Source organism: Myripristis murdjan, chromosome 6 (assembly GCF_902150065.1).
Source record: "Myripristis murdjan chromosome 6, fMyrMur1.1, whole genome shotgun sequence".
In the NCBI taxonomy this organism is placed as follows: Eukaryota; Metazoa; Chordata; class Actinopteri; order Holocentriformes; family Holocentridae; genus Myripristis; species Myripristis murdjan.
The window spans coordinates 19,624,456-19,650,979 of NC_043985.1; the positions used below are offsets into that span (position 1 = coordinate 19,624,456).

Consider the following 26,524-nt stretch of genomic DNA (forward strand, 5'->3'; position numbering starts at 1 on the left):
AAATGTACCTATACAAAAGGCAGTGTAAATACACAGTGCAAATACAGATTTGAGTACAGGTATAGATAAATTAATATGGTGCATATGTGATGCAGTTATGGTGGGATGGGAAGGAGGGTATTGCACATGTAGTAGAATATTGCACGTATGTTGTTATTGGTCTACTGGGAGCAGACCTGATTGCAAAGTCTGACAAGCAGAGAGGAGGAAGGACCTGCAGTACCTCTCCTTCACGCACCGTGGGTGAGGAAGCCTGTCACTGATTGAGCTTTCTAGGGATCTTACAGTCTCATGTAGTGGATGGGAGACATTGTCCATGATTGAAGACAGCTTCGCCGTCATCCTCCTGTCCCCCACCACCTCCACTGGATCGAGGCTGCAGCCCAGAACAGAGCCAGCTTTCTTCACCAGTTTGTTGAGTTTGTTATAATGTTTATAGGCATTTAAAAAAAAAAAAACAACAACTTTTGGTAGGCTTTTATCTATCCATGTGTTTGTGCATTATAATAAAAGCAGACTTGGCTCAAGATTTTTGCATTGCTTCACTCACTGCCCCCCTGTGCTGCCACCAGGCTGTTTATTTCTGGTGTCTTTGCCTCCTTCTGTATGTTATCTCCAATCACAGCTACTGTAGCCTACAGCACACTTTCAGACAGCTCTGGATTCACAAGTTCTTTCTACTGTTACTGCTTTTGAAACAGGTTTGTTTGTTAGTTACAGCTTGATTAACTAATTAACTTATTACCATTTTGGAAGAGCAGTAGGCCCTATGTTATTCAGGCTGTTTTTGTTTTGGCTTGGTCACTGCCTCTATATTTGTCTGATGGTGGGAGCAGTGCATGTGTGAGTGTGAGCTGTTATCACAAATATCATATTAACAGATGATTTCTATGGCTGTGACCAGGGCCGGGTCTAGCCAGGCATGTATGAGGGGGCAGCCACAAATGTTGAGGGGGCATTGTGCTCCAGCACCTTTTACCATGTCTAACTGAATATATTTTGGGGGATTTAGTTTGAGGGGGCACAACATTTATTTGAGGGGGCCAGGCCCCCTCTTGCCCCTGCATAGACCCGGCCCTGGCTGTGACCCATTTATGCAGGCTCATCTTGATGTGTTTTGTGGGAGGCTCCTGCATGTTGACCCGTGGCACCGCTAGTGTCCTGTCAAACAGCACTGAGGGCTGAAACACCCCGAGAGCCCTGCCTCCCTGTCAGCCTCTGCTATACATTAGTCACGCCCCTTCCTGCTGTACTTCAGAGACACAAGTCCCCCCACAGTAGAAAGTCTATGGCCAAAACCCCTTTGGCTCAGGCACAAACTTCTCTGTAGTCCATTCATAGACTGTGAAAAAAAATGACATAAGATTAAACAAACAAACAAACAAACAAACAAACAAACAATAATTTTACATTTTGTCATCATTTAGCCTTTTTGGAATGGGTCACTGCAGCAGAGAAACAGTATGCTTATCCTGTCTGAATCTAAATGTAAATTGAATTATGAAACTTATTTAACCCAATTTGTTATCATTTATTTATGTTTATTTGTTTGATTGTTTTATTGCAACATGCAGGTCTGGAAAATAGAATCATCCCGAAACATGAGCATATTTCACTTATCCAGTCTGCCACATCTAAAGAATTCATACCCACGCCAAATAATGAACCCACTGGCATGAATTTGTACATGAAAAAGAATCATAAAAGGTAAGTGAACCAATGACTTATAAATTTAATGTTATGCAGCAAAATCTGTAAATTAGGTTGTTACCTTCTGCTAAAGCATTTCAGGGAGTGCAAGGCCTATTGAATACTCAGAGAATATAATAGCACCCGTGTGTAAATAATGTTTTGTCATTTTCCCTCCAGGTGGACCGACAAAGCTCCCATTTTAGCTTTATGAGCCATGGATCGATATCATCTTCCGCACTTTAGCCAGGCAATCTGAGAATTCAGGATCAGATATGAACAGCTATTAGCAGCATAAATAGCTGCATTAACTCCAATCATAGGTTATCACTCTGAAAATTAATTACAGATTGCGCCATAATTGTTTTAATGAGCCAGTAAACACATTGAACTAGTAAGAGGTTATCTGATTCTGCACCAGATATCCCGTATACCTATTCTTCAAAACAACAGATGAAAGACATAACATTTTGACATGAAACACACAAGATGCTTTGTTTTAGCTGACTTTGGACCTGACTTGGCTTTGTCCTCTGCAGGAAAACTGGTTCTTATTAACTATATGCAGCTTTTTTAAAATTATTATTATTATTACAGCCTATTTAAGTGTAGAGGACTGCCGGCCTCAAATATAAAGCATTTCTTAATCAAGTTCACCCTTTGCATTTCTTGTGTAATCAACCCTAAAATATGTTTGAACAGCTACTTAAATATCTAGGGGTTTCCTGTCAAGATGATTAATAACAGAAACCATGCTGCATGACACATTTACCTTTTGTACATAAGGAAGAGTTTTATTATTGTTTTTTATCATTTGTAAGGGGATTATGCTTTTTTAAAAGCTGACTTGGTCTTGCTCATATTATTTCTTTACATCACATGGCATTCATTGGAAATTTTCCTTTTCGATAAGAAGCAAGGAGTGGTGCCATTAGTTGAAAGTTTAGGCAGAGGGCAGATCCCACCTATGAACCTTTTGCAAATTATTGGTTCCTTCTCAGACTGTGTGAGACACAATGTATATATATATATATATATATATATATATATATATATTTTTTTTTTTTTTTCAAGTTCAAGGTCTGTTCTGATGAATAAATGTATATCTTATACCATATTTGCACATCTTATCTAAAGAGTTATTTGGTAAAGATTACTTCTAATCAAATGCTGGTTTTCTATGGTCCAGCAAATCAGTCCCAGTCCATTATCACGTTTATGCTTACGTCAAGTACTTCCTGAGAAAAGGATCACAGCAGCACGTAACATGTCTGTTAATTAATGATAAGATCTTTTTTTTTTTTTCATTGAGGGCAGAGTATATTTTCCCATACAGTATTTTACAATGCTGCAGTTGTCACCTTGGGGTTAGAGGATGCACAATGAGTAAGCTATTACCTCCCTGCTTTCCCTTAAGTTGAACTATGTGTTGCATTTGTGAGCTGGTATTTCTGTGCACTGTTTTTCACAAGATAAGAGGAGGACAGTGTGTGCAGCTCTTTGCTCTCGCTACTTGTTTGGCATTCCTTTTTTGTGATTATTGTGATAGTTAACTCTGCTCTTCAAAAGGCTGCTACATTACGTGAGTATTGACTCTGTTTTTCAGCGAAAACCAACAGTACTCAGCTCCATGACACAACCCAAGCCAACAGAAATGGCGTGGATAATGTGGCCTTTGAAATTGAGGTATGTGTTAGCCCATCTATCATGGTCAAAGAAAAAAATACAACGTGGTTACCTGCATAAAATTCCTTTTGTCTCTTTAGGAGGAAAACATCTATGAATGTGCAAGCATCAAAAATGAGGAATCTAAAAAGGGACTGAGATCATACTTAAGGTGTGACAGACAGTTACATTTTTGGTGATTTGTTTTCTGTGAAACATTTTGTATTGTGTAATAATAGACGCAATAGTGCACTACAGATGAGATATGGTTCTTGGTCTCCAGTATTTCGTAAGAAATGCAGGATTTCCTTCTGTTACAGTCCTCTTGGCTGTCAAGATTTCATTGTGTTACAGAGAAAACAAAGCAAAACAGAGCAAAACAAAACAAAACAAGGAAAGGAACTGACTGTATGAAGACAACAATTTATAATCACCAAGGGAAAAATGCTGTTAAGAAACAGCATTTTATTTTTGCTTAATTATATATATGTATATATATATATATGTATATATATATATATATATATATATATATATATATATATATATATATATATATATATATATATATATGTATGTATGTATATATATATATATATATATATATATATATATATATATATATATATATATATATATATATATATATATATATATATATATATATATGTATGTATGTATGTATGTATGTATATGTGTATATATATATATATATATATATATATATATATATATATATACATATCTCCTTGTAATACACAGTGGGAACTAACTCTTTTTTTTTTTTTTTAATTTATTTATTTCTGCACCACAGCCAAGTTTCTAAACCATTTACTGTCACAGAGAATTACATGAAGGCTCACTCAAACACCATCAAATATGTTGTGCTGGGCATACTCGGAGCAGGTATTTATTTATTTATCTATTTATTTTTATGAATCTGACCCCATTTGTTTTAGCATTTTTGCACCCCTGTATCGATTCAGTGCTTCAGCAGGCGGTGTCATGCACATTTAGAGCTTAATGATGTTTTTTATGAGGCAAGACAACATTACAAGATAGAAGTAATGAGCATATTAAGCAATACGTGGCGGTCTGTAACAATCCTTGGACATTGTTTTCAAGAACACCCAGGTATCCCTTATGCTGTGTTAATTTTTGAGCAAGTGCTGTTTGTTGTGTTGTGCAGGTTATGTTGCATTCTTCATTGCGGCCTGTGTGCTGGACTTCCAGAGAGCCATTGCTCTTGTGGTCTTAACCAGTTTGGCTGTTGTCTCTAAATCCTACGATCTTTTGAAGAAATACAAGGGAGACAGCATCAAGCAGTGTTTCAAACCTGCGGGAAGATGGTTCAATTCAAACTTGAAATGGATAAAATGGTGAGTAAATGCCATACATATGTATATATAGATATATATATATATATATATATGTATGGTAACACAGATCTGCACACGATACAGGTGATAGATATCTATTGAATGCATTATGTCCTCTGTAGGGTTTTTATCATACTGGTCGTGGGCCTGTTGGTGGTATGGCTCGCTGTTGACACGAGTAAGCGCCCTGACCAGCTCATCTCATTTGGAGGTGTGTGCATGTTCATCGTGCTCGTGTTCCTCCTCTCTGCACACAGGACTGAGGTAAGTTTCAAATCAAATGACCATCTAAGGGTGAATTTGTCCTGCCGTCGACACCTATTTTGCAATGCTCTTACTGGTTATCTCACAAGTTATCTTGAGTTTGGCTTCCGGAGACTTTGGATTTAGTCTTGCGCCTGTTTCACCTTAAGATTTACTGCAAGTGTTGTCTTGTCATGACAACGGTTTATGGACACTCCCTGGTTCTGTTTTTTTTTTTTTTTTTTTTTTTTTTTTTTGCAGTTATCTTAGTCAAACACTGTTGTTGTTGTTGATGTGACATTTTAGGTGTCATGGAGGCCTGTCTTTTGGGGTCTTGGCTTGCAGTTCTGTATGGGACTTTTCATTATAAGAACAGATCCAGGATTTATAGCTTTCAACTGGCTTGGAAAGCAAGTGCAGGTAGGTTGTGGAAGTGTCCTTATGTACAAGAGGGGACAGTTATCTTTAGACCCACTTTATTGCGGTGTAATCTGTGGGCCATATACGTTCTGAATCAGTAGAAAGTATTTCTAAGCAGATATTATCTGTGATACAGTCCTTGCCATAGTGATTTGCTGTTGTAAAATGGTAATTAATAAATAATTATTTGTAATAAATGAATGAAAATGTTCTAAGCCATATAACCCTTTGTCTCCTTTGGCCTATGATTTCAGATATTCCTTGACTACACAAAAGCTGGATCATCTTTTGTTTTTGGAAATCTGATCACAGATATTTTTGCATTTCAAGTGAGTACTTCATAAAAAAAATGAACATGTGTGTGTGTGTGTGTGAAATATGGGCCCTTAATCAGTATGATAAGTGTGTTTGCCTTCAGTCTTATGACTTCTTCCTTTCAGGCTTTGCCCATCGTTGTGTTCTTCAGCAGTGTGATGTCTGTCCTGTACTTTCTTGGGATAATGCAGTGGCTCATTTTGAAGGTAAAGCATGAAAACTTGACCTCGCACTTGGCAGCATCATGTGTGTTGCATGCTACGTCTGTGAAATATTATGACTATGAGCCATGTGTTTTTGTCCACGTAGATCTCATGGGTTATGCAGATAACGCTGGGAACCTCCCCCACAGAGACCTTGAGTGTTGCAGGAAACATATTTGTTGGACAGGTATTCCCGGCAAGGCTTAATGAATCTTTACCTTGAAGACCCTTCTGTCAGCAGTTGGTTTCGAAACGGCATGGGCTTTAGTTATAGCCTACTATTGCATTTTTTTCAATGATTACTAACTATAGCTGTGGTTCTTAACTGGTGGGTCGTGGTCCAAAAGTAGACCACATGTCAAGTGGTCTGCTCAGACCAAAAACCCCCCAAAAAAAGTATTTTGAAGTGCACATATCGCCACCATTTTTAAGCGAAGATCCTCATCTGAAAACAAAAAATGATAAAATAAGTCAACAAAATCTAATAAGACTATGAAGATTCTCAGTTATGCAGGTCATGTTTACACAAGGAGAACTGACTTGTCAGCAACTGGACTTGTTTGTAGATTCTTGGGGACGTTTTACTTCTCAGTAACTGGCACTTCATGTTCATGCTGCTGGAGTATACTTATCAGTAACTGATTCAGTACTTTTATGGCTCACTAATTAAATAATAATAAAGTGGAAACTTTGGATGAAAAGTGTACCGTCCTCAAGAATCTACAAACAAATCTCCTTAACCTCTCCTTGGAAAATCTCTCTCTCTATATACACACACGCAAAACATAGTATCAATTGAAAATGTATTTAAAAAAGTGAAACATTCTAAAAAAAATTACATTTTAAGATATTCAATTAAAAAACGTATGTATGTATACACGTTTAGACAAGAGTCTGGGTTTTCAACAGAAACATTTGTGGATTACAGCACTTCTCTCTCTCTCTCTCTCTCTCGTTTTTTTTTTTTTTTGTTGTTGTTGTTGAATAAAATTGGATGGCTGTCATGTCAGCCTGTGTATGGACTGTGGCTTAATAAGGATGAATGTGGACCCTGAGGCTACACCTGTGAAGAACCTCTGATTTATAGTAACTACAGCAAAAGAGAAAAACTAACTGTAGAATTACTTTACCGAGTTGTTTATTTCTGCCCAATGTGTTTATCCATTAGACCGAGGCCCCACTGCTGATTCGCCCCTACCTGAAGGACATGACCAAATCCGAGATCCACGCTGTCATGACCGGTGGATTTGCCACAATTGCAGGGAGTGTAATGGGGGCGTTCATCTCATTTGGGGTTAGCTGAAGCTGTTTCTTACCACAACTGCATCACATACAGTGTAAAACAAAAGTAAAGAAAAGAACACTGTTTTAGAGGGACATTTTTTCCCTCACAAAGTTGTACCTTTCTGTTTCTTGGATAATGATATCAGCTTTTCATTTTTATTATTTTTTTTTCCACCCCACAAATTTGATTACTTCAAGTTGAACACCAAATCTCCACATCACATGGAATATTGCCGCTGTTGCTCATCATTGCACTTATTCCATCATTTTTCCTCTCTGAAGTAAATGGCATGTCTTTATTGTACAGATTGATGCATCCTCCCTGCTGTCTGCCTCTGTGATGGCTGCTCCTTGTGCCTTAGCCATCGCCAAGTTGTCTTACCCTGAGACAGAAGAGAGTCAGTTCAAGTCAAAGAAGAATATTAAAGTGGCTTGCGGGTATAGATAAACCTCTGTCTTAACTCCTCCTCATGCCTTTAATCGTCATTTACCTTTGTGTATCTCATAAATGTTTTTTTTTTTTTTTTTTTTGCTTTACTTCCTAGTGATGAAAAGAACATTTTGGAGGCTGCTAGTGGTGGGGCATCAGCTTCAATAGGTCTTGTTGCTAACATAGCCGTCAACTTGATTGCCTTTCTTGCCATCCTGGATTTTGTAAATGCAAGTTTGAGGTGGCTGGGTGGCATGGTGGGATATCCCACAGTCACATTTCAGGTATGTTTTAAGATGAATGAGTCACTTTTTGTTTTATTTTGTGTGCTCATGCTGAAAACCTTACCATAACAGTATCCACTTGAGCTGATATCTGTGCATGTGCCTGCAGATGATCTGCTCTTATGTGTTCATGCCTGTGGCCTTCATGATGGGAATACCATACGATGAGTCTTTCACTGTGGCAGAGCTGATTGGCACCAAACTCTTCCTCAACGAGTTTCTGGCGTATGAGAAACTGTCACACCTGAAGGACAACAGGCTCAGTGGACTTGATGAAGTTATTAACGGGGAAAGGCAGTGGTTAAGTGTGAGTCCGTTTTTTTCAGGGGACTTTGGTTTTAATGGATTGGGCATAATGTCACTGTGGTAACATATACTGTATGTTCATGAATACATGAAGAAATGTAAGTGGATCGATCTTTCATTGTGTGCATTACCTCCACCTGGTTTTTCGTTTTTCACAGGTCCGATCAGAAATTATAAGCACTTATGCACTTTGTGGGTTTGCCAACTTCAGCTCATTGGGCATTGTGATCGGGGGCCTGTGTGAGTATTTTACCAGATTTTTTTCCAGGGTCAGGGTTTTGCACATGCTTAGAAGACAATGGTACGCTCTCTATCCGGGCAGCTGTTTTTGTCTAATGTCTATTTCTTGTTCCAAAGCTGCAATATGCCCGCCCAAAAAACGCGTTGTCTCAGATCTGGTGTTGAGAGCCCTGTTCACAGGAACCTGCGTATCTCTGGTTAATGCTTGTATTGCAGGTGAGAGCTTTTAAAATAAGCTTTCTAAATTTCAAATTTGTGTCTTTTGCACTTCTTATTTATTATTGCTGCCTAACTCTAACTTTGCTCCTCAGGGATTCTTTATGTTCCACCTCTCGATTGTTTGGAGGTGTTCAGGACATCTGTTTTCAACACCACAGAGACGAACATTAAAACCTGCTGTGACGATCTCTTTGGAAGGTAAGCTTGGATATTTACTTTACAGAGCATGTTCAAGATATGCTCTCTATGGGCTGGATTTGAACGTGAGGATAATTTTCAGTTTTATATTATAGAGGGTTCAATTTTGTCTCCATGTGGTAAATTGTATTTCAGAGGCTGTACACATAAAATTAATAAACTTTAAGGTTTGCATCATTTGATATTTTTGTGCTTATGCAGCTGAATAGCTTCTGATGATGTGGTGCTATTTTGGTAAATCTCTTTTTTTTTCTTTTGCAGCACTATAAACAACGGTACCATCTCCTTCGAGGGGTCATGGGGCACAGTAGCAAATGTCACGCTTTTTTTTACTAAGTGTTGTAGTCTTTTTGATGTACCTGTTTGTATGTAGCACATCCTTTGAAATCAGTTAATGAATATACAACTATAAGGTTATGTACATAAAGAAGTTTTTACAATTCAATTATCTTTTAATGTATTTATGTCTGTCAGTACTAATATAAAAATGTGTAGACTCATACATTGTCTTGAATTCCCAACCAAAGAGTAAAAACATACTTGAATCTAGCTGAGGAAAAATTCATAAATTAACATTCAAATAAATGTAAATGTAAATGTTTCACATGACAATTGAATTGCACTTTATAAATCAATCATCACTGCTAATTATGTATAAAATTATAAATGATTAGAAACGTCTGGAAATGAAAATGTGTCATGGTTGGACACCAACGTTTTGCACTTTTATTTGTTAAAAAAAATCAGCTGACAACATACCAAACATCAACAGTACACATTGTGAACACTCCCATTTATTTCTCTTATTCATTCACTCTCTCACTCATTCACCTGCTAATTTTTTTCAGTCTCACATATTTACTTCATTGACGTTATGTACACATGCCCACAATACCAGAGTTTGTTGGTGTGACATCACACCTCAACATTACAGTGTTAATTTCCCAGCTTTTTTTTTTTTTTTTTAAATTACTGACTGCTGTTCAGTATAATTACATTACAACCCATGTATTTCTCAGTTATGATTTCTGGTTATATTTCATAAATACATTGTATAAAATGTGATATGTAAATATGAAATAAAGCTGAATTTGTATGCAATGGCAGCAGAAGTGTAAAAATGGGTATTTTGCCTTTTTTTGAAATTTCTGATTAATCATTAACCAAGAATCCATTAAGGGAAACCCACAGGATTTTATGCAAGTTCCTCCTGATTTACAAAAGGGAAGCGACTCCCACTGGAATTTAACAATGCTTGTTCAACTTAAGGTGAGCTACCACTATTGTCCTGCTAGCACATATTTGATCAAAGGGACCTGTTTGTTTTTGTTTTTTGTTTTTTTTAATTTCAATATAGTTTACTTGCCACTGACCCAGTGCACACTAGCAATGCTTTCAATTGTTTATTCTTTGCTGATTTCCCAAACAAGGGACTGTTGACAATTGTCCTTAAAGTGCAACATAACAATAATAATAATAATAATAATAATAAAAAAATCATGAGAGGAGTATAACTTAGAGTTAAAAAGGCTTCTGAAAAATGCTGAACCTGTGTGCTGGGTTGTTTTGCTCAATGTGTGTTTATAGTCCACAGGTCAGGTTCAGAGTAGTTAGATAACTGTGGAACTCATTCATTAACTTCCCAGTGGCTGTTAACGCGCTCATGTGTTTGCATGTCAGTGAGCATGAGCGTTCAGTAGTTAAAGGGTTTATTTTTCGCAGCCCTTTCTCAATGCTCCTCTTTGATTTGTCAGTTCACATTAAGCAATGTGTATGTCTTGAGAAACTGAAACAAGAGCACTGATTGACTGTTGAAGCATATACGCAACTCCTATAATAAACAAGCTAAAGTACTTAAATAACTACAAAAAAGTAGTGGCAAAAATGTGCACACAAAAATCTTTGACATGAAAATTGTGCTGTGATTCCACACTATGAGCACAACTTTGGTGTGTAGATTACGGACATTCTGCATAAGCATGAGAAAGACCCTAAGCATAAATATTGTCTAAAAAAAAAACAACAACAAAAAACATTATGCCCTACACACTTTCTGTACATCACAGATGTACATAGCAGATAATGCACTCTTTGCAGCTTTAAATACAGAGACATCATGCTGGAAATACATTCATCCTGCACCATTGTTCACATCAAAGTTTGAAAAGGTTTACTCCTCTTGCAAAGAACAGAGCAGCACTGCACAGCAAAGTTTCCAGTCTTGGTAAGTGTCCATTTTTTTCTGTTATAATTATTCTGAGCTCATAAGAGAGTTGTTTAACCACTTATGCATGTGATATGTCTCTAAGGCAGCTGTTCAAAACTGGCAAAAGCGGCAAAGTAGCCCGAATGGGTGTGGTCATACATACGTAAACATGGGCAATCTCAGAGTTAAAGGTGGAGACAGCGATTCTGGAGAGAGATTGTTGATATTTGAAATCAACAAATTCAGTGCAAATCTCCTTACGGTTTGCTTGCTCTCCGTTCTGTGAGTGTGCTGAAAAAAAGAAAGTCCGGCTCTGTAATCCTTGGCTCTGTCATTGGGAAACAAACACAGTGGCACAACACTATTCCAGCCAGTCTGCAACAGGGGGCGTTGGTGCTTGTGCCAGGATGGGGGAAGGGGAGGGGAGAGGAGGCAGTGTGAGTAAGAGGGATGGTGAAACTAGCTATTGATTTCAAATATCCACAATCTTTCTCCAAAATCACTGATTTCACCTTGAAATTGACATTTTCTTCTAATATGGGCTCTGGGACCTGTAAGGTGGTTACTTAGTGGGACTGTTGCTCCACTTATCATCATAAACCATTTAGCTGAGTTGGATGTTGGAGTTGAAAGCCTTTCCCCAGGAACAGGAACTGAAAAATTCACAGTAATTTTATATAACCCGAGTAATAAAGGAGGTCAATGAGCTATTCCTCTTTCATTCCTTGTCCTCGCTGTAATGTTGTTCATAGTCCACGCTGGTATTTATAACTTGAATGGTGATGTTAAAACATTTAAAGCTGAAATTTTGCTTGAAACAAAATAGGTTTGATGGATAAGCCCATCTTTTCCTACCTCATTTGAACAACATCAAGAGTTTCTGCAGGTTTGGTTTTGGCACCTGATTTATTGTCTTCTGTCTCTTGAACTTTTCTTGGCGCCTTGGGACTTGAGGTTGGCTTCCTAGGCATCTGAGGGCTGCTTGTTCCTTTCCTCTGCAGCTGTGGGCTGGAGGAGCTGCTCAGCTTACGGTTCAGCAGGGGGCTCCTGGAGCCCTTTATCTTTGATGGCTGCTGCAGACTATCCATGGTTTTAAGGGGGCGCAGGCCAAGAAGCCCACAGTAGTAGTTGCACTGGTGGTGGCTCAGGAACTGTTCAAATACTTTAGGAGAGCTGTACTCTGTAAGTCCTTGGTATCTGAAACACAGAGGACATTTTTTGTAATCAGACCATCCAAATTGCAAACAGCCCCATAATATTTGCATGTACTGATGCAGATACAAACCCTTTTGACTTGGTCACAACTCTAACATTAGTGAGCTTTGTTTCAACACCTGTAAAAAAAAAAAAAAAAAACACACAAAAGGTTGTTAACATGTCTGATCCCCTATAGATATTGAGTCACTTTCTTGATAACCGTGTCTGTGATTCTCACCCTCCAGGTGCGTGACCAGTAAATTGCCATGAGTCCACTGATGAATCCAGTGCTGGAAGGTGCTGCATTTCTGCTCCACCTCAGAAATGGTTCGAGTAATCAGCCTGCCTTTATTGTCCATCATACAATATTTAAGGAACACACCGTCTAGATCAGCCTCCACTGTGGCATATGGCACAGAATTTGCAGGACGGTACATCAGGTACTGAGGAATTACTCTGTCGGTATAGAAAAGAATAAAAGGGATGGGCACAAGCAGTGATACTCATTTTTTTTAAAGGATATCTTTTTTCACAGATTAAAATTAATCATTTGTATTACTTACTCCAATGAAAAGCCAAAGTTTTCAATAACCCTCGCTTCAGCAGCAAAGATTTTGCAGTATTCCCGAATCATGTTTTGGATTTTACACTCCTGGCAAAACAAAGGATTTATTGTATAAGATGAATTTGCTGTAATTATAGTAAAAAGGCATATTTAGTCATCGCAGTTTACCAAACATTTTAGTTTTGAAGCAATAGCACTTCACCAACAAGCAACAAAGTTATTATATTTCAAAACAATTTGCTAAACACCTTTTTGATTTAGAAATTCTCTTCATTTAAGTTAGAAAAATATAACAACGTTCTGTTATGATACCTGAGAGAATATGTTAATTGTTTGGAGGATGCACATTGACGCTCACGACTCACCTGCTTAGTAATGTCCATGTTTCTCTCAGCAAGGTTGCTCTCCTCTTTGGTCCCGTAGGCGATGGGGTTTTGAACTTTGATGATGCAGGTGCTTCCAGATTCAAAGATAGGATCCAGGCCATAGATGACCTTCACCCTGCAGGCTTTGTGAGAGCAGCCCTCCCCGAGGTGCACCTGCTCGTTCATAATGCGGCCAAAGAACTTGTCACCCCAGCAGCCAGAGTCAGCCAGGCCTTTGTTGAACAGCAGCGGGGTCATCTCTATCTCCTCTCCAACTAGAGGGAACAAAACAAAAAAAGATGTCTCGAATCCCCAGTGAGTAATATCATAAACATAAAATACCATTTTCTCCTCCAATAATTAGTATCAGTGCTTATGTTCATCAGCGGAAAATGGGGTTGATATGGCTCATGTCTGAATGGAAGATTTACCTTCAAAATCATCTTTTAGCAGAATCTCAGACAGAACTGTGAAATAAAATAACACACAACGATTAGTAAGAGGAAGAACATTACTGATAATTTAGGAGTTACATTTCAAATATGATTTCACAGGCCATCACTCACTGTCTACACTGAGCAGGAAGTCAGTGGTGTCAGTCCCATATTCATTCTTGATTGTGCAGCCGTATACCCCACAGTCTTGACTGGATGCCTGAACTATAGCCAGAGCGACTTGACTTTCATCTCCTCCACTTGATGGGAAAAAAGTAAAACAAATAATCAATTAGCTCGCAAGAATTGCACCTCATTTCATTCAGACTTCATCATGGGCCCACTAGAGGTCAGTGTAGGACAGAAGGTTGGTTTGTGTAAACGTGCTAGAGAGTAACCTGCTGACACAGCACCCAATAGCACATATATAGACTTTTAATGCCCCCTGGAGATGGTGAAATAGTGTCTCAGTTTACAGTGTCTGTGTCTGGCCAGAGATTCACCTCACTGTGTCACAGCTGTGGGGTTCACTGTCACATGAGCTGCACGGCTCTGCAGTGAGAATGAGAGAATGACATGGCCATGGGATGCACTCTGTGGCCAGGTTAAATCCTGTTCATCCTCTCTACATTACTGTCCCATATCTGGAACATGTCCAGCTAAACCAGTTATGTTGGTCACTTGGGAGTCCTCGCATTAATAGCCACACAGGGAGGTCACTAGTAATCATATTGATTCTTACAACAAACTGAGCACCATGTGATTTTTGATTGGACTGTGTTGCATGTGCTCACAGTAATCTAGATGTTGTGAGACTGGACAAGAGGTTTACCTTCTCTTCACCTCTAATATTTCCTCTTCATCTCTGTACCACTTAATGATGGAGTCACTGAGTACGTTGAAGAACTGGCACCACAGCTTCAGGTGTCCAGAGGCATCTGGGAAGGGCTCTCCCCTGATCTTGCGGATAACCTGAGGAGCTGGTGGTGGATGACAGAGGGGCCCCCCGGCAGGGAGCGCAAGGTAAATATATACTGTACTAGAAAGTGGTGACGTTCAAACGCTTCCAGTTCCTCAAGCTCTGGTATACTGATCAGCCTTATGAGTCTATGAACTTTAACAGTACACCACCTCTTCAGCGGAAGTAAAATTTCCGTTAAATCACAGTTTAAAAAAGTCAAACTAAAAGGTGAATCTATAGCCATTTAAATACTAATCAGGTGCAAACAATAGATTTATTTATTTATTTATTATTATTATTATTTATTTTTTTTTACCTTTGAATGGGTCCAGTTTCTCCTTCTCAGCTGGTTTTTCTTCTTGCGTGGTGTTTGATGGGTCCTCTTTGGGGGTCTCCTCTACAACTCTTGGCACCTCCAAGGTGGCCTTTCGGCGGCTCAGCAGTGGAGAGCGCCTCTCCATCGGTGGGGTGTGTTGTCCTGTGGGTGCCTGCAGTAACGCTGCTCTGCGAGCTTGGCTGGGTGACATGTAGGGGGTCTCCTTCTTGCTTGGGGTGTCTAGGCTCCCTGCACTGACTGCTGCTCCTTCTCCATCCTCTCCTTTGGTTTTTGGGATGAAGATCTTGCGTCGGGCCCCAGAAGCCAACTCCTCAGGTGTGGCAGAGCGTATAAGTGAAAGGCTGTCTCTTCGTTTCAGCCGGGGGCTGCTTTCACAGGAGAGGGGCGATGTTGGCGTTGATCCTCCACTCAGTTCTTCTGTCTTGTCACTCTGGGAGTCACATACAGTGATAGAAGGGACGGCCATCACACCCTGAGTGTCTGAACTTGGAGCAGCTTTGGACAGAAACTTGCGGAGACTGGCTGGACTCAGTGTTGAATGTGTAGGGGTTTTAAAGCCTAGTCTGTCTACAAAGGATTTGTCTCTCTGGGGATCCTCAACAGTAATATAGGGATCTATCCTGGGTTCATCCAACATAGACTGGGTGTTTTCTGCGATGCTCTTTGCCATTTCTTCTATGTCCTGTTTCATACCATGACTTTTTTCAGGTGTGATGTTACTGTTACTGTTTTCAAGATCACACTTTCTTCCCTTCAGCATTGCAGCCAAAGTTTCTGTTCCTGTATATTCATTCAGAGTGGGTGGCTTGCTTTCATGAGGGCTTTTATCACAAATGACAGAAACTGGGGGCACCACAAACAAAGGTGTTTTTGGTGTTTCATCCGGCTGTGGTTTATCTGAGATATGGGGTTTCACAGATACATCAACAGCTTCCCTTAGTTTGTTGTCATAAGTACATGAATACGCTGTCTGAAGAGACTGTTCAGTGGTTTTCTTAAATGGTTTCTTTGTATTCTGCATTTCTGTTGTGTCACCTAGTTGTGCAACTTCCTTTACTTTCATTGCTGGTGAGAGGTTATCGTCATTCATAGTTTTCTGTGTAGGTATCAATTCTCGAGGCAACAAAGAATCAGACGTGCTGCGTTCATGGACTATTACCTCTGATACATCAGTTTTGTCATGTTTTTGCAAAATAGCAGGATCTGTTTCTGGCTTGTTGAGTGCCAGAATAGTTAATGGCAGACTAGGCTCTTTGATCTCAGGTTCCATCACTTCAATTTTTGGTATTATAATTTGTTCATTTAGCCTTTCCTCAGGCACAGTTAGTTTAATATCGGTGATGTCTTTAGTAGTAGACATTTGGATTTCTGGGATATTTTCCATGAGCCCACCCAGGTGTCTTTCACTGCCGTCTGGATTTGCAATCATAGAGCGTTCCTCGGGTACACTGACTCTGTCTTTCTCTTTGTGTATTTTCATTTGAGTCACATTCTCTATCTCCATTTCAAACTCTTTCTCCATAGAAACTGTTGGCATCTCGTTTCTCTGCAAGCTCTCACTCTTTTCATGAGTGCTCACACCTTTGGAAAGTGATTGTTCCATTTTCAAGCTACAGGACTTAACTTCTATGTTTTTCTCTAAAGCAGAAGTGGATACCTCTTTCAATGCACTTCCCTCTTCATTTTTTCCCAAATCTGAGTCTAAACTCTCCTTTGTGCTGAGGTCATAGCTTTCTATGCTTTCCACTACTGGTGGATTGCATTCTTGCAATATTTTTAGATCACTATTTGCTAAGTTCTCTGGGGCCACAGTGGTCGGAAATTCTACAATCATTTCCTGTATAAGGGGAGTGATTTCTTTCACTGTTTTTAAGCGATCTCTCTCTAAACTGTCTGCTGCCAAAGTAGGCAGTGTAGGAAGCACCTGGTCTGGTGTTTTAGAATCACATGTCTGGGTTCTCTCTTCCAATGAATGTGTTACTAATTCAGTAACTTCACATGTGTTTATACCTGGCTCTATCTCTGATTTCACTTCAGCTTTCTCTTCCTTCTGCAGATAACTGGGAGACTGACCCTGTAGCATGTGAAGTTCACCTTTACTTTTATCGACATAAATCTCCTTCTCTTGCAAAATTTCAGTGTTTACTTCATCGAGGCTCTGACTGTCTGCTGCTGAGATAATGCAAGGAAGAGCAGCACAGCTATCTCCCCCACTGCTGAAGTTGGATATGGATGAGTATTCCTCCTCACTCAGGGCTTGGGTCAGTGATAAGCCTGATAGATCTTTTGTGGGTGAGGCCTGGGTGCCTTCTTGGTCATCCTGCTGATTTGGCTCTGGCAAAACTACCAGGAAAGTTGGCTCTTGCTGGGGAATAACAGCAACTGCCTGGGAATCTTTTTCTGTAGTCTGAAGGAAAACACACAAATCAAGAAATTAAACTGATTGAGCATTTTAATGCTAATTTTCGTATTTGTTTAACAGTAAACTCCATGAAACACACCATGATTTATATTGCTTTTTTTCCCATTTATATGTGTACAAAAATATTTGAACAGTTTGATTTGTGGCTGGCACATAGTCTGAATAACCTCATGAAACCAAATGATTAGGTGCCATGATTATGAGCTAAAAGTAATTCTGAAAGAGTTTGTTATGGCTAACCATGTGACTAAGACTTACTATGGTGACCTTTGACAGTGTGACATTTTTAGACTGAGGAACGTTGTTCTACCATAAATCATCACGAGGCTGAACAGTGACTAATTGTGACAAACTGTAAACTGCAATGTACGTAGTGTAATATCAGAAAGTGAGCACTGTGCTCAGAGCTAAGCAATTATTTGCCAAAATGAATCATTACTGTTCATAATCGAACATTTCATTCATTATGTTTTTTGTGTTCGTGACCTGTCAGTTTATTTCAGGACCTTGTGTCATGCACAAGGATGTTGAAACCAAATACATACATGTCAGTTTTTGTTTTTCTAAATAAATTAGTAATAGCAAACATTGTATATTTATCTCCTTTACTGGACATCAAAGTTTCCTTTTTCTTCTATAATTTAAGGAAATTCATGATTTATTCAAACATACTGAAAATGATGAAATGCTGTTAGAATAATTGCTTAGCCAAAGAACTTATTGCATGTCCCTGATACAGGGAAAGAAGGACTGGGGAATTCCAGCATGTTTGAAACAGGTGTGCTGTTTGCACAAAACACGCTTTGAGCAATAAGTGAATGATTTTTGTTTCTTGGCAAGGGACCATACCACATGCATGAATCATGCATATCAGTTGTGCATAGTCACAGCATTTGTGCTGCTGTTCAGATCAACTTTAATTAAAAACAGAGCTGAACAATATAATGAAAAAAGTCATAATGCAGGTCTTTATACAGATACTGATGCAATATGATCAAGGATTTTAGCATCAAAGTTTTCATTGTAACTGAAAAAGTTTGCTTTCTTATTTTTCTCATTGTTTTTTTTTTTTTTAAATAAATGTATTATCTTTCTTGTAATAAAGCCGATTGCAAAATTAATAAAATGATGATGTTATGATTTTTGCTGGGATCTGTGCCAAATGAAAGTGTTTCCTTATGTCTGGAGCGTATGCTTTACAGGCCAGGGCATCTCTGTAGCACCGTGATACTTCATTTATAAGGATGTTTTGTCACATATTTTATCTTTATAAAAAAATACCTCTCCTGTGATGGCCATATTTTCATTTTTGATAATATTTGGATTGATGATCAGCACTAAAAAGAAGGATATACCCTGATTTTGAATTGTAAACAATTGTAAAAAATTGCTGGGAATTCATATGTATTATAATGAAATACAAACAAACAGAGAGCACTGTACTACATGTTAAAATGTACCATGCACTTCCCTCGGCTTCCCCTGTTTACGCTACTTAGGTCATAAAATATAATGTGTGTGAAGAGTAAACAATGCACGTGCAGCATCGAGACAACATGTTTGGATGGAGGAGACCATTTACGGAAAAACAGAAGTTACAGCAATGGAAGGGAACTGGTGTCAAATTGAGTCTAAAAATGGAGCTCAGACCACAACTACACCTTTTGGTTTCAAGAGAAGTCACACTCTAAATGACTTGTTTGGATTAATGACTTCCCTAAGTCACTCAGCCATGAAGCATTTTGGGGGAAACTGTCTGCAGGTGTGTGTTGTTTGAACAGAGTGGAGATAGTTCCCCTTCAGACACATGGACCTCTAATCAACACAAACGTTGTCTGTGTGCAGCATGGCAAGAGATTAATGAAATTACTGCTGCACAGTGTAAACAAATCCCTGCAAATCAGTCATCTTACTTCATAGTTTAACGTTAAACTCATGACGGCTCAATTTTAGGCAACATTCACTGAGCAGCACTATTAAAAGACTTTGGGATTACATTTAGAATAAACATGTTTTAAACTGTAAATTCTCAGTTTTGGAGAGCATGCCAAACAATTCTTTCAGAATGCTAACTTTATTCTAACTTTTATACTAACTCGGTATTGAATTGGGTTAAAATACCCACATCAGCCTCATAATATGATTATAACCCTAATTAATAAATGCTTCCTAACTGTGTATTTATACAAATGGGCATGTTTAATACAATTTGCAATAACATGCAGATAACATTTTGATGTCTGTTATGTGCAGTTGTGTTTCATCTATCAAACAGATTTAAGAGCAAAAATTGCATTTTAAGTGCATGCAAGCTTTTTATTCTGAAGAAGTTACAATTAGTATTTCATTGTATTTCAATTTATTGCAGTCATACAAACATTTCTCTTAATCTGCCTAGGAACGTTACCTTGGCTTCAAGACAGACAAATGTATCTTATTTCAAAGAGACTTTCTGACATATCACTTTACAAGATTAAAGGAAGTGATGATGCAAAGCTATATTAATACACCAGTGGTGTTAATCCACAATGGCCTACTCTCAGTCACATGATCAAATTTAACATAACTAATAACAATTCTTAAATGATAACCTAACCATTAAGTACACCTATCAACTTTCTTACTATATAGGCTGATAAATTTTAATGAGTAGAGTGTGACAGTCAGACAATCTTCACACATGAAACGAATCAAACAATCTTTACAGCTGAATGCGGTAGAAACACTGCCAAGTCACTCTGAAAATGGTCGAGCTTTCCTCCCTCTTCTCTAGATGAGGAAGGCGTTTATTTTAAGATATGGGGGATAGCAAGGAATGCATCCAATGTGACGAGGTCCTCATCTCATGCTGAGACCTGCCTCACAGCTCTACAACTCCACATACAGACCGGCCACATGGCCCTCTCACGCATAGCCCTGTTTGTAACGTGAGATCTACTTCTGACATTCAGGTTTCATCATTATCTCTGACGCACTCGTTGCAGACACCATTTGAGATATCCACATCCTATCTTACAGTATGCCATGTAGGTGTAAACACACAACATCCCCCACCCCCATATGCATTCACTGTAAGTGGAACTGTCATCATCAGTATGGATCCTTACTTCCCCACTTTATATTATATTGTATATTGTATTGCTCTGAAGTGATACCGATGCAGTAAAACCACACTCTCACATGGTCAGAATGACTCACTTAAACTGTATCCTTTCAATGCCAAACTATTTTTTTCTAATGGATAGCATGTTCTGACTGATCTGTACTGTTAATACTTATATCACACTATAATCCTTTGGCAATGAGTCTTGCACTGTTTGTGTTCGCTATCTATGATTTTCTACAAATAGCCAGGATGAACTATGTTCTTACTGTGCTTCAGATGTTGAGACAGTTTGAGCTTTGGGCCTGAAGTAGCTCATCTGGTATCTTGTCACACAAACACATTAGTCTATAAATAACTCTCAAGTGGCTGCCACACAGGAGCACTGAATGGTCAACAAGATGTAACTCACCTCAGCAGGGACTGGAAGCCCAGACGTTGGTAATTCTTGTGGAACTCGACCATCTGCCTCCACGCACACCTCCATGGCCTCCACAGCCTCATCAGCTTCCTCCACATTTGGCTCCACAGAAGCCACAATGCTCTCACATTGTTTATGAGCTGGAGGGAGATCTGCTGTGGGTAAAACACTTTCCTCTTGTTCATATCCATGCAGTATCAATGGCTTCGGTGACTTTTCTGTATCCACAATTACCGAACGCTCCTTCGGCCTGTCTGTCTCCATAGGTACAACCTCATCTGTGAGAGGTTTGCAAACCTCTGGTTTGTCTTCCGGCTGCACCCGAAATAGTGGCGGTGTTTGCTGTTGAGGAGGGCAAGGATACGATGGGGTAAGTGGGTATTCAACCTCTCTTTCCTCACTCTCCCTGTGATCGTGAGAGTCCTTCTTACTCTTACCAAAGAAGAAGTCTTTGACACTGTGGAGGACAGAGGAGATGGAGGACTGGATGTGGTGGTGGTCCTGATCCTTATGAGCCTTGTGTTTGTCTGAGCCATGTTTGGAGTGGCTTTTCTTATGTGACAGCTCTGACTGCTTTTCTCTTTCTTTCTCCCTCTCTATGGCTAGTTCTTGTTCTCTCCTTTTCTCTCTTTCCTGCTCTTCTGTGAATGCCTTTTCTATCTCTTTTTCCTCCCTCTCTTTTTGTTTCCTCTCTTCCTCCATCTCCTTTTCTTTATTGGCACTTGTGATTGAGGTATCCATCTCTGTGGGTTTCTCCACTCGTGACAAGTTCTGTTTCTCCTCAGAAACCTGGGAATGGAGTGTCTCTGCCAGAAACTGTGCCAAGCTCATGCCCCCATCATAAGAGTTTTCACCCCCATTTCCCATTGTGTGACTTCTGCTGCTGCTACTGCTGTTACTGCTGCTGCTCACTCCAGCATCTACACCATTAGTGATCTTCATTTTCTTTTTGGCCAAGGTCTCTGTAGGTGGAGACTTGGTGGGTGCAGTCTCCACATCATTTTCTGTGACGTTTACAGGGGCTGTCTCCCTGATGTCAGCGCTTACTCCATTATGTTCAACAGCAGATGCCTCCAGCTGCTCCACTACCTCTGGCTCCTTGACTGCTGGGCTCTCTTCTGGTGGTGGGATGGCCCGCTTCCTTTGGGCACGTTCAGGACTTCCCCGTTGTTGCTCCTGCTTAACGTTTTCTTTACCCTTCTTCTTGCTCTCGTCCAGCTCCCTCCTCTTGTTCTCTGCTTTCTGCTTAAGTTTGGCAAAGAACCGCTGATGGATCTTGTACTCGTTCATGGTGCCAACCTCCAAAACCCCCGAACAAGACACAATGCCCTTACTGTTGCTAGCTGAGGCCTGATAGATGGCTGCGTCATCTAAAGTGCAACTGGAAAGAGAGAGGGACTTATTAGTCCTTGGTAAAATATAACACAAGCATTTTTGCAAGGATGCAAGAACAACTAAGAGATGAATTGTTTTGCATACTTGTAAATATGGAGGGTGTGGGTTTTTCCATTACGGCGGATTTCATATTTTGGGAGTCCACAGTACCGGTCCATCTCCATATCATCTTTATACCATGTCAGTTCTGGGGCTGGGTAACCTGTAGACACGGATAGAGTATTATGAACAACTCATTACCTCCAAGACATAAACATTACAGTTCTGTTGCCACAATTTAATTGGTATAATGTATATGGTAGTATTTATCATGTGTGTGACACTGACACTGTGAGACAAAATGTGCAGCCAATATCCTGGTAAATGGATGACTAGTTGGGAAATGTTGAAGCAAACAAGGATGGAAAGGGGTGTTGGAATGGACATGTTTCAAGCTGTTGCATCATGGTTGTGATGTAAGACAGCTTGTTGTGACCAAACCCTAATCTCTACACGCATCTTGAAAAACCTGCTTGAATATGTAGTTTGATTGTGTAATTGCTGGTGCAGTTTAACAGTCTCTTACTAACTGTTGGGAAACCTCGTAACCTCCTTGTAAAGTGATGTATAATTTGAATCAAATCTAATGAATGATCATTTTCAGTAATAATCCTCTCTCTGAGATATCACTCGTAAAAGTGCACTCCTTTCTTTGTTCTCAGATTAAACACATCCTGTCTCCTCAGATCACAGACACTGAAATAATTCAGTTACTTCAACAGACAGCAAGCACAGACATGCAAAAGAAGGAAGACGGGGGATGTCAGTGTTGGCTTACCCGATACCACACAGGTGAATTTTACATTACAGTTCTCTGACACTGCCTTTGATTTCAAGGTGGTCTCAAAGGACGGTTGTATGTCCTCAGTCAGCTGAGCCATTACAGTACATAATGTGCTCCTGGATGGAAACAGTGTTGGATTCAAGTTTTAGATTGTCACATGATGCTACTTTCAAACAGCAATGGCAACATTTTCCAGTTCAGTATTGTTTGAGTGACGTCTTCACTGCTGGTCAGTGCATTCCAAATACTTGTTCATTCAACTGTAATTATGGGAAAACTATGTTAATCTAAACTATTGGTAGTGAACAGAGATTGGACGGAGACCATGTTTTCCTAAGGACTTGAACAGAGGACACAGTGAATTGCAAAGTGAGAAATCAGACAAACCAAAGTCGTCAATCTAATATTGACATCAACATAAAAACGCAACTCAACATTTGACAATAACACTTACATCACTGTTAAAAGGTGTGTGGGGTTTCATTCTTGGGTAAACTGGGGTGTTTGGTTAAGATGTTAGTTGGGAGGGATGTTTTAAAAGTATGGATTACCTCGTTGGCCTGTAGTGAGAATACCGTGAATAGCTATTTGGAGAAGAGGCAAATGAAGGGAATTTGTCAGTCACGTGAACTGAGACTGGCTTACATGGAACTCATCTTCACTTGTGCAATACAAATAAGAGATTTTAAACACTGTTATCCTCTTAGACAAAAGGAAAGCTTCTGTTTATTTTACCTTGCTTAGTATGCTTAATTTCTGGATTATGGAAATGGATCTCTGTGGTTAGACTGGCTTCACCATTTTCTCTTTCCAGTTGAATGACTTCAAATCTGTCAACTTTCAGATTCCTTATTTTGTTAATTGTCTTAAATTACTTACATAGTTTTTTTCCCCCTCTTGACCACCAAGCAATATGAACCTGTTTAATAAGAATCAAAAGTCTATGTGCTCTGTATTACACATGGAATATAGCTGAGGTTGTCTACCTGTTTTCAGGCCTCACATTGGAGAGGTAAGGATTACGAGTCTCTGAACGGCCATTGGAGGAGTTGCCCTCGTCTTCACTGAAGCTGCTTGTTCTCCCGTTGCCAGAAAAAGAACGAGCCATTGGCCTTCTGGAAGTCATTGTCCACTGAAGCACTCCACACACACACACTCAAAAAAATAAAATAAAATAAAATAAAAAAAAAATCCAATGGAATTTTTTTAAACCCTCAATGAACTCTTCCTTGTTCACGTCCACAGTTTGGAAAAAGTTGAATGCCCCAGTTCAGAGTTGAAGTGTGTTATCCATGTAATAGCCACTGTGAAACAAGAGAGAAGAACATTAAGAACATCATTAAATTTTGATTGAAATTAATGAAGAAAAAAATGTTTAAAAGGACAGGTCATTTGCTCTTACAAAACTCCAACACACTGTTCAGAGGCAATGCTGGTCCTCTCTGACCAAGCAAAGCACTTGCAGTGGAGCAAGTTATAAATAGGTTCAGCTATCAGGCTGTTGAGGGGCTTTTGGTGGTCAAACATAACCCTAACACATTCCATTTACTTCTAAGACTTTAACATACATTTAAACATATAAGTTAGATATTTTTGGTCAGCATAAAACATGGTAAACTTTCCAACTTACCATTGAAATGTTTTCAGTTGGTGCTTTGGAGCCTGAGTCTGACAGGCAAATCTCTGCAATTGTCAATCATGGACACGCATGTGTTGCCAGCAGGCCAGGGCCCTATTTATAGCAGGCCTACAAATAGGTGCAAGTGCACATCACATTTTCCGAAACTAGCCAATAGACTTAGTAAAGAAGCATAAAATCCAAAAGAAGTTGAATATAGTAAGAATCAATATAGCAAAAATCAAGAAAACATTTTTGCGGTCATGGTGCTACTCTAAAAATGCCCTGCTCTGCTCTGTCTTGATCCCTGTTATTAATGTTCAGAGTAGGGTGTCACATCTAGGTGAGACACTGCACTAAGTTACATGTGGACTTGCAAAACACAGTTGTGTTCAGATGAGTCCAGACAGCGTGGTTCATGATGTAGCTGTTGACGACTTAGGCTCGTTGTCCTGTGCTTTGCTCAAGCGTTAAGGACGGCCCCCCTCGCTTGATATTGCAACACATGGTCAAAACACAGCAACTCACCAGAGGTTCATATTTCAAATCATTTCGCAAAAAAGAAGGTTCAATTAACTTTTGTACACAGACTTTATACTTTGTAATTCCGTTAAATAGCGTACTGCATGAATCATGACTTTATAAAACAAATCACATGCCCAAATAATGTGGAAATTGTTCACTCAATCTCATTTTTAAACAGGTCATCGTCAGCCTATGTGCTTGCAATGTGATTGGGATGGCTTAAAACTTTTTCTAAATATTTCAGGAGCTTTAAATAATGAAGCAAATATTTAACCAAGAAAAAAGTTGTGTAAAACATTTAAATAGCACCTTCCATGCACAATAAAGCCAATGTGCCTCCAATGAAAACAGAATTAATAGATAGATAAGATAAGATAGATATAGATTGACTAGATGACTAAAGAATGACTAAAAGGTTGGCATCAAATGACCTCAGAGGCCTGGTTGGCTCAAATAGATGAGCAGACCTCACATTGCAGAGCCAGACTAGTTAATGCTTTAAATCAAGCAGTAGAGTCTAAACAGCTTTGAAAAAAACTCAAATTGTTCCCAAATCAATTTTTTTTTTTTTTTTTTTTAAAGACGTTACAATAGCTTTGATGTGTCTTGGCACTTTCAGTCAGGTCATTTAGGTGAACCAGGTGTGCTGATGGGAGAATTTAATAAAATACTTGGCATGACGGGAGAGGGTTGAACCACTTGTTTGGAACCACAGAAAAACATAGAAAAATACTTATTTATATGTAATAACATTTATGTCTAATATTTAAACATAAGGGGTGATCTCCTAATTCTTCGGGCCATAATGGTCACATTCTTTGATGCTTCTGAAGATATATCTGATCTATCTATCTAATCTAAAATAGTCAATCCTGATTTTTAGATGGTGGTGGTGATGATAATGATGATGATTATTGCTATTATTGTTTTTTTTTTTTTTTTTTTGGTGTTGTGGTTGTAGTTATAGGCCTATTCCTGTTGAACCCATTCCTGTTAAAGTTAACCCTATAAAGCCTGAACTATGAAAGAATTGGCAGAAAATTCCAATTTTTTGAAATTGAACCCTTTATTTAGTCCTATAATAAAATATATATAAGAAAAGAAAATCAAAAAATATGTTATTACACGACCTTTCTGGTGTATGATATATGATATGTACTTGAATTGACAAAGGTATGGTCCAGGGTGAACAGGGGGAAGTGTTCAAAGTTATACAACAGTATTTTGGTCAAGTATTGATTAAACTGAAAACGAAAAACGGAATTGAAAATGTGTAT

General features: G+C 39.0%; 2 protein-coding genes across 2 annotated transcripts; one reads left to right on the forward strand and one right to left on the reverse strand.

Annotated features, from left to right (window-relative positions):
• Positions 1-316: 316 nt before the first annotated feature.
• On the forward strand, positions 317-9,694 carry slc28a1 (solute carrier family 28 member 1). Its single transcript, XM_030053546.1, has 18 exons — positions 317-410; positions 3,296-3,375; positions 3,456-3,526; positions 4,169-4,260; positions 4,544-4,733; positions 4,856-4,997; positions 5,283-5,396; positions 5,651-5,725; positions 5,837-5,917; positions 6,021-6,101; positions 7,083-7,208; positions 7,506-7,636; positions 7,744-7,912; positions 8,022-8,219; positions 8,377-8,458; positions 8,576-8,674; positions 8,770-8,875; positions 9,137-9,694. Exons 1-18 carry the CDS (start codon positions 317-319, stop codon positions 9,246-9,248), a joined length of 2,043 nt encoding a protein of 680 aa, XP_029909406.1. The 3' UTR covers positions 9,249-9,694.
• Positions 9,671-25,058, reverse strand: alpk3a (alpha-kinase 3a). Its single transcript, XM_030053266.1, has 14 exons — positions 24,735-25,058; positions 24,091-24,408; positions 23,099-23,220; positions 22,366-22,483; positions 20,878-22,267; positions 14,920-17,347; positions 14,475-14,622; positions 13,775-13,902; positions 13,640-13,675; positions 13,209-13,483; positions 12,842-12,930; positions 12,517-12,734; positions 12,367-12,415; positions 9,671-12,278 (listed from the first exon to the last, which is right to left on the reverse strand). Exons 2-14 carry the CDS (start codon positions 24,228-24,230, stop codon positions 11,933-11,935), a joined length of 5,487 nt encoding a protein of 1,828 aa, XP_029909126.1. The 5' UTR covers positions 24,231-24,408; positions 24,735-25,058; the 3' UTR covers positions 9,671-11,932.
• Between the last annotated feature and the right edge of the window lie 1,466 nt (positions 25,059-26,524).

What these genes read in the sequence shown, in the direction of transcription:
- slc28a1 (XM_030053546.1), top strand. Translation starts at nt 317, where the DNA reads ATGATTGAAGACAGCTTCGCCGTCATCCTCCTGTCCCCCACCACCTCC. An exon ending in GGGCGTTCATCTCATTTGGG is followed by an intron (nt 7,209 to 7,505) that starts GTTAGCTGAAGC and finishes TTTATTGTACAG; the next exon opens with ATTGATGCATCCTCCCTGCT. An exon ending in TGTGACGATCTCTTTGGAAG is followed by an intron (nt 8,876 to 9,136) that starts GTAAGCTTGGAT and finishes TTTCTTTTGCAG; the next exon opens with CACTATAAACAACGGTACCA.
- alpk3a (XM_030053266.1), bottom strand. Translation starts at nt 24,230, where the DNA reads ATGACTTCCAGAAGGCCAATGGCTCGTTCTTTTTCTGGCAACGGGAGA. An exon ending in GGCTTCCAGTCCCTGCTGAG is followed by an intron (nt 17,348 to 20,877) that starts GTGAGTTACATC and finishes GTTTTCCTTCAG; the next exon opens with ACTACAGAAAAAGATTCCCA. An exon ending in GAAACTGGACCCATTCAAAG is followed by an intron (nt 14,623 to 14,919) that starts GTAAAAAAAAAT and finishes ATCCACCACCAG; the next exon opens with CTCCTCAGGTTATCCGCAAG.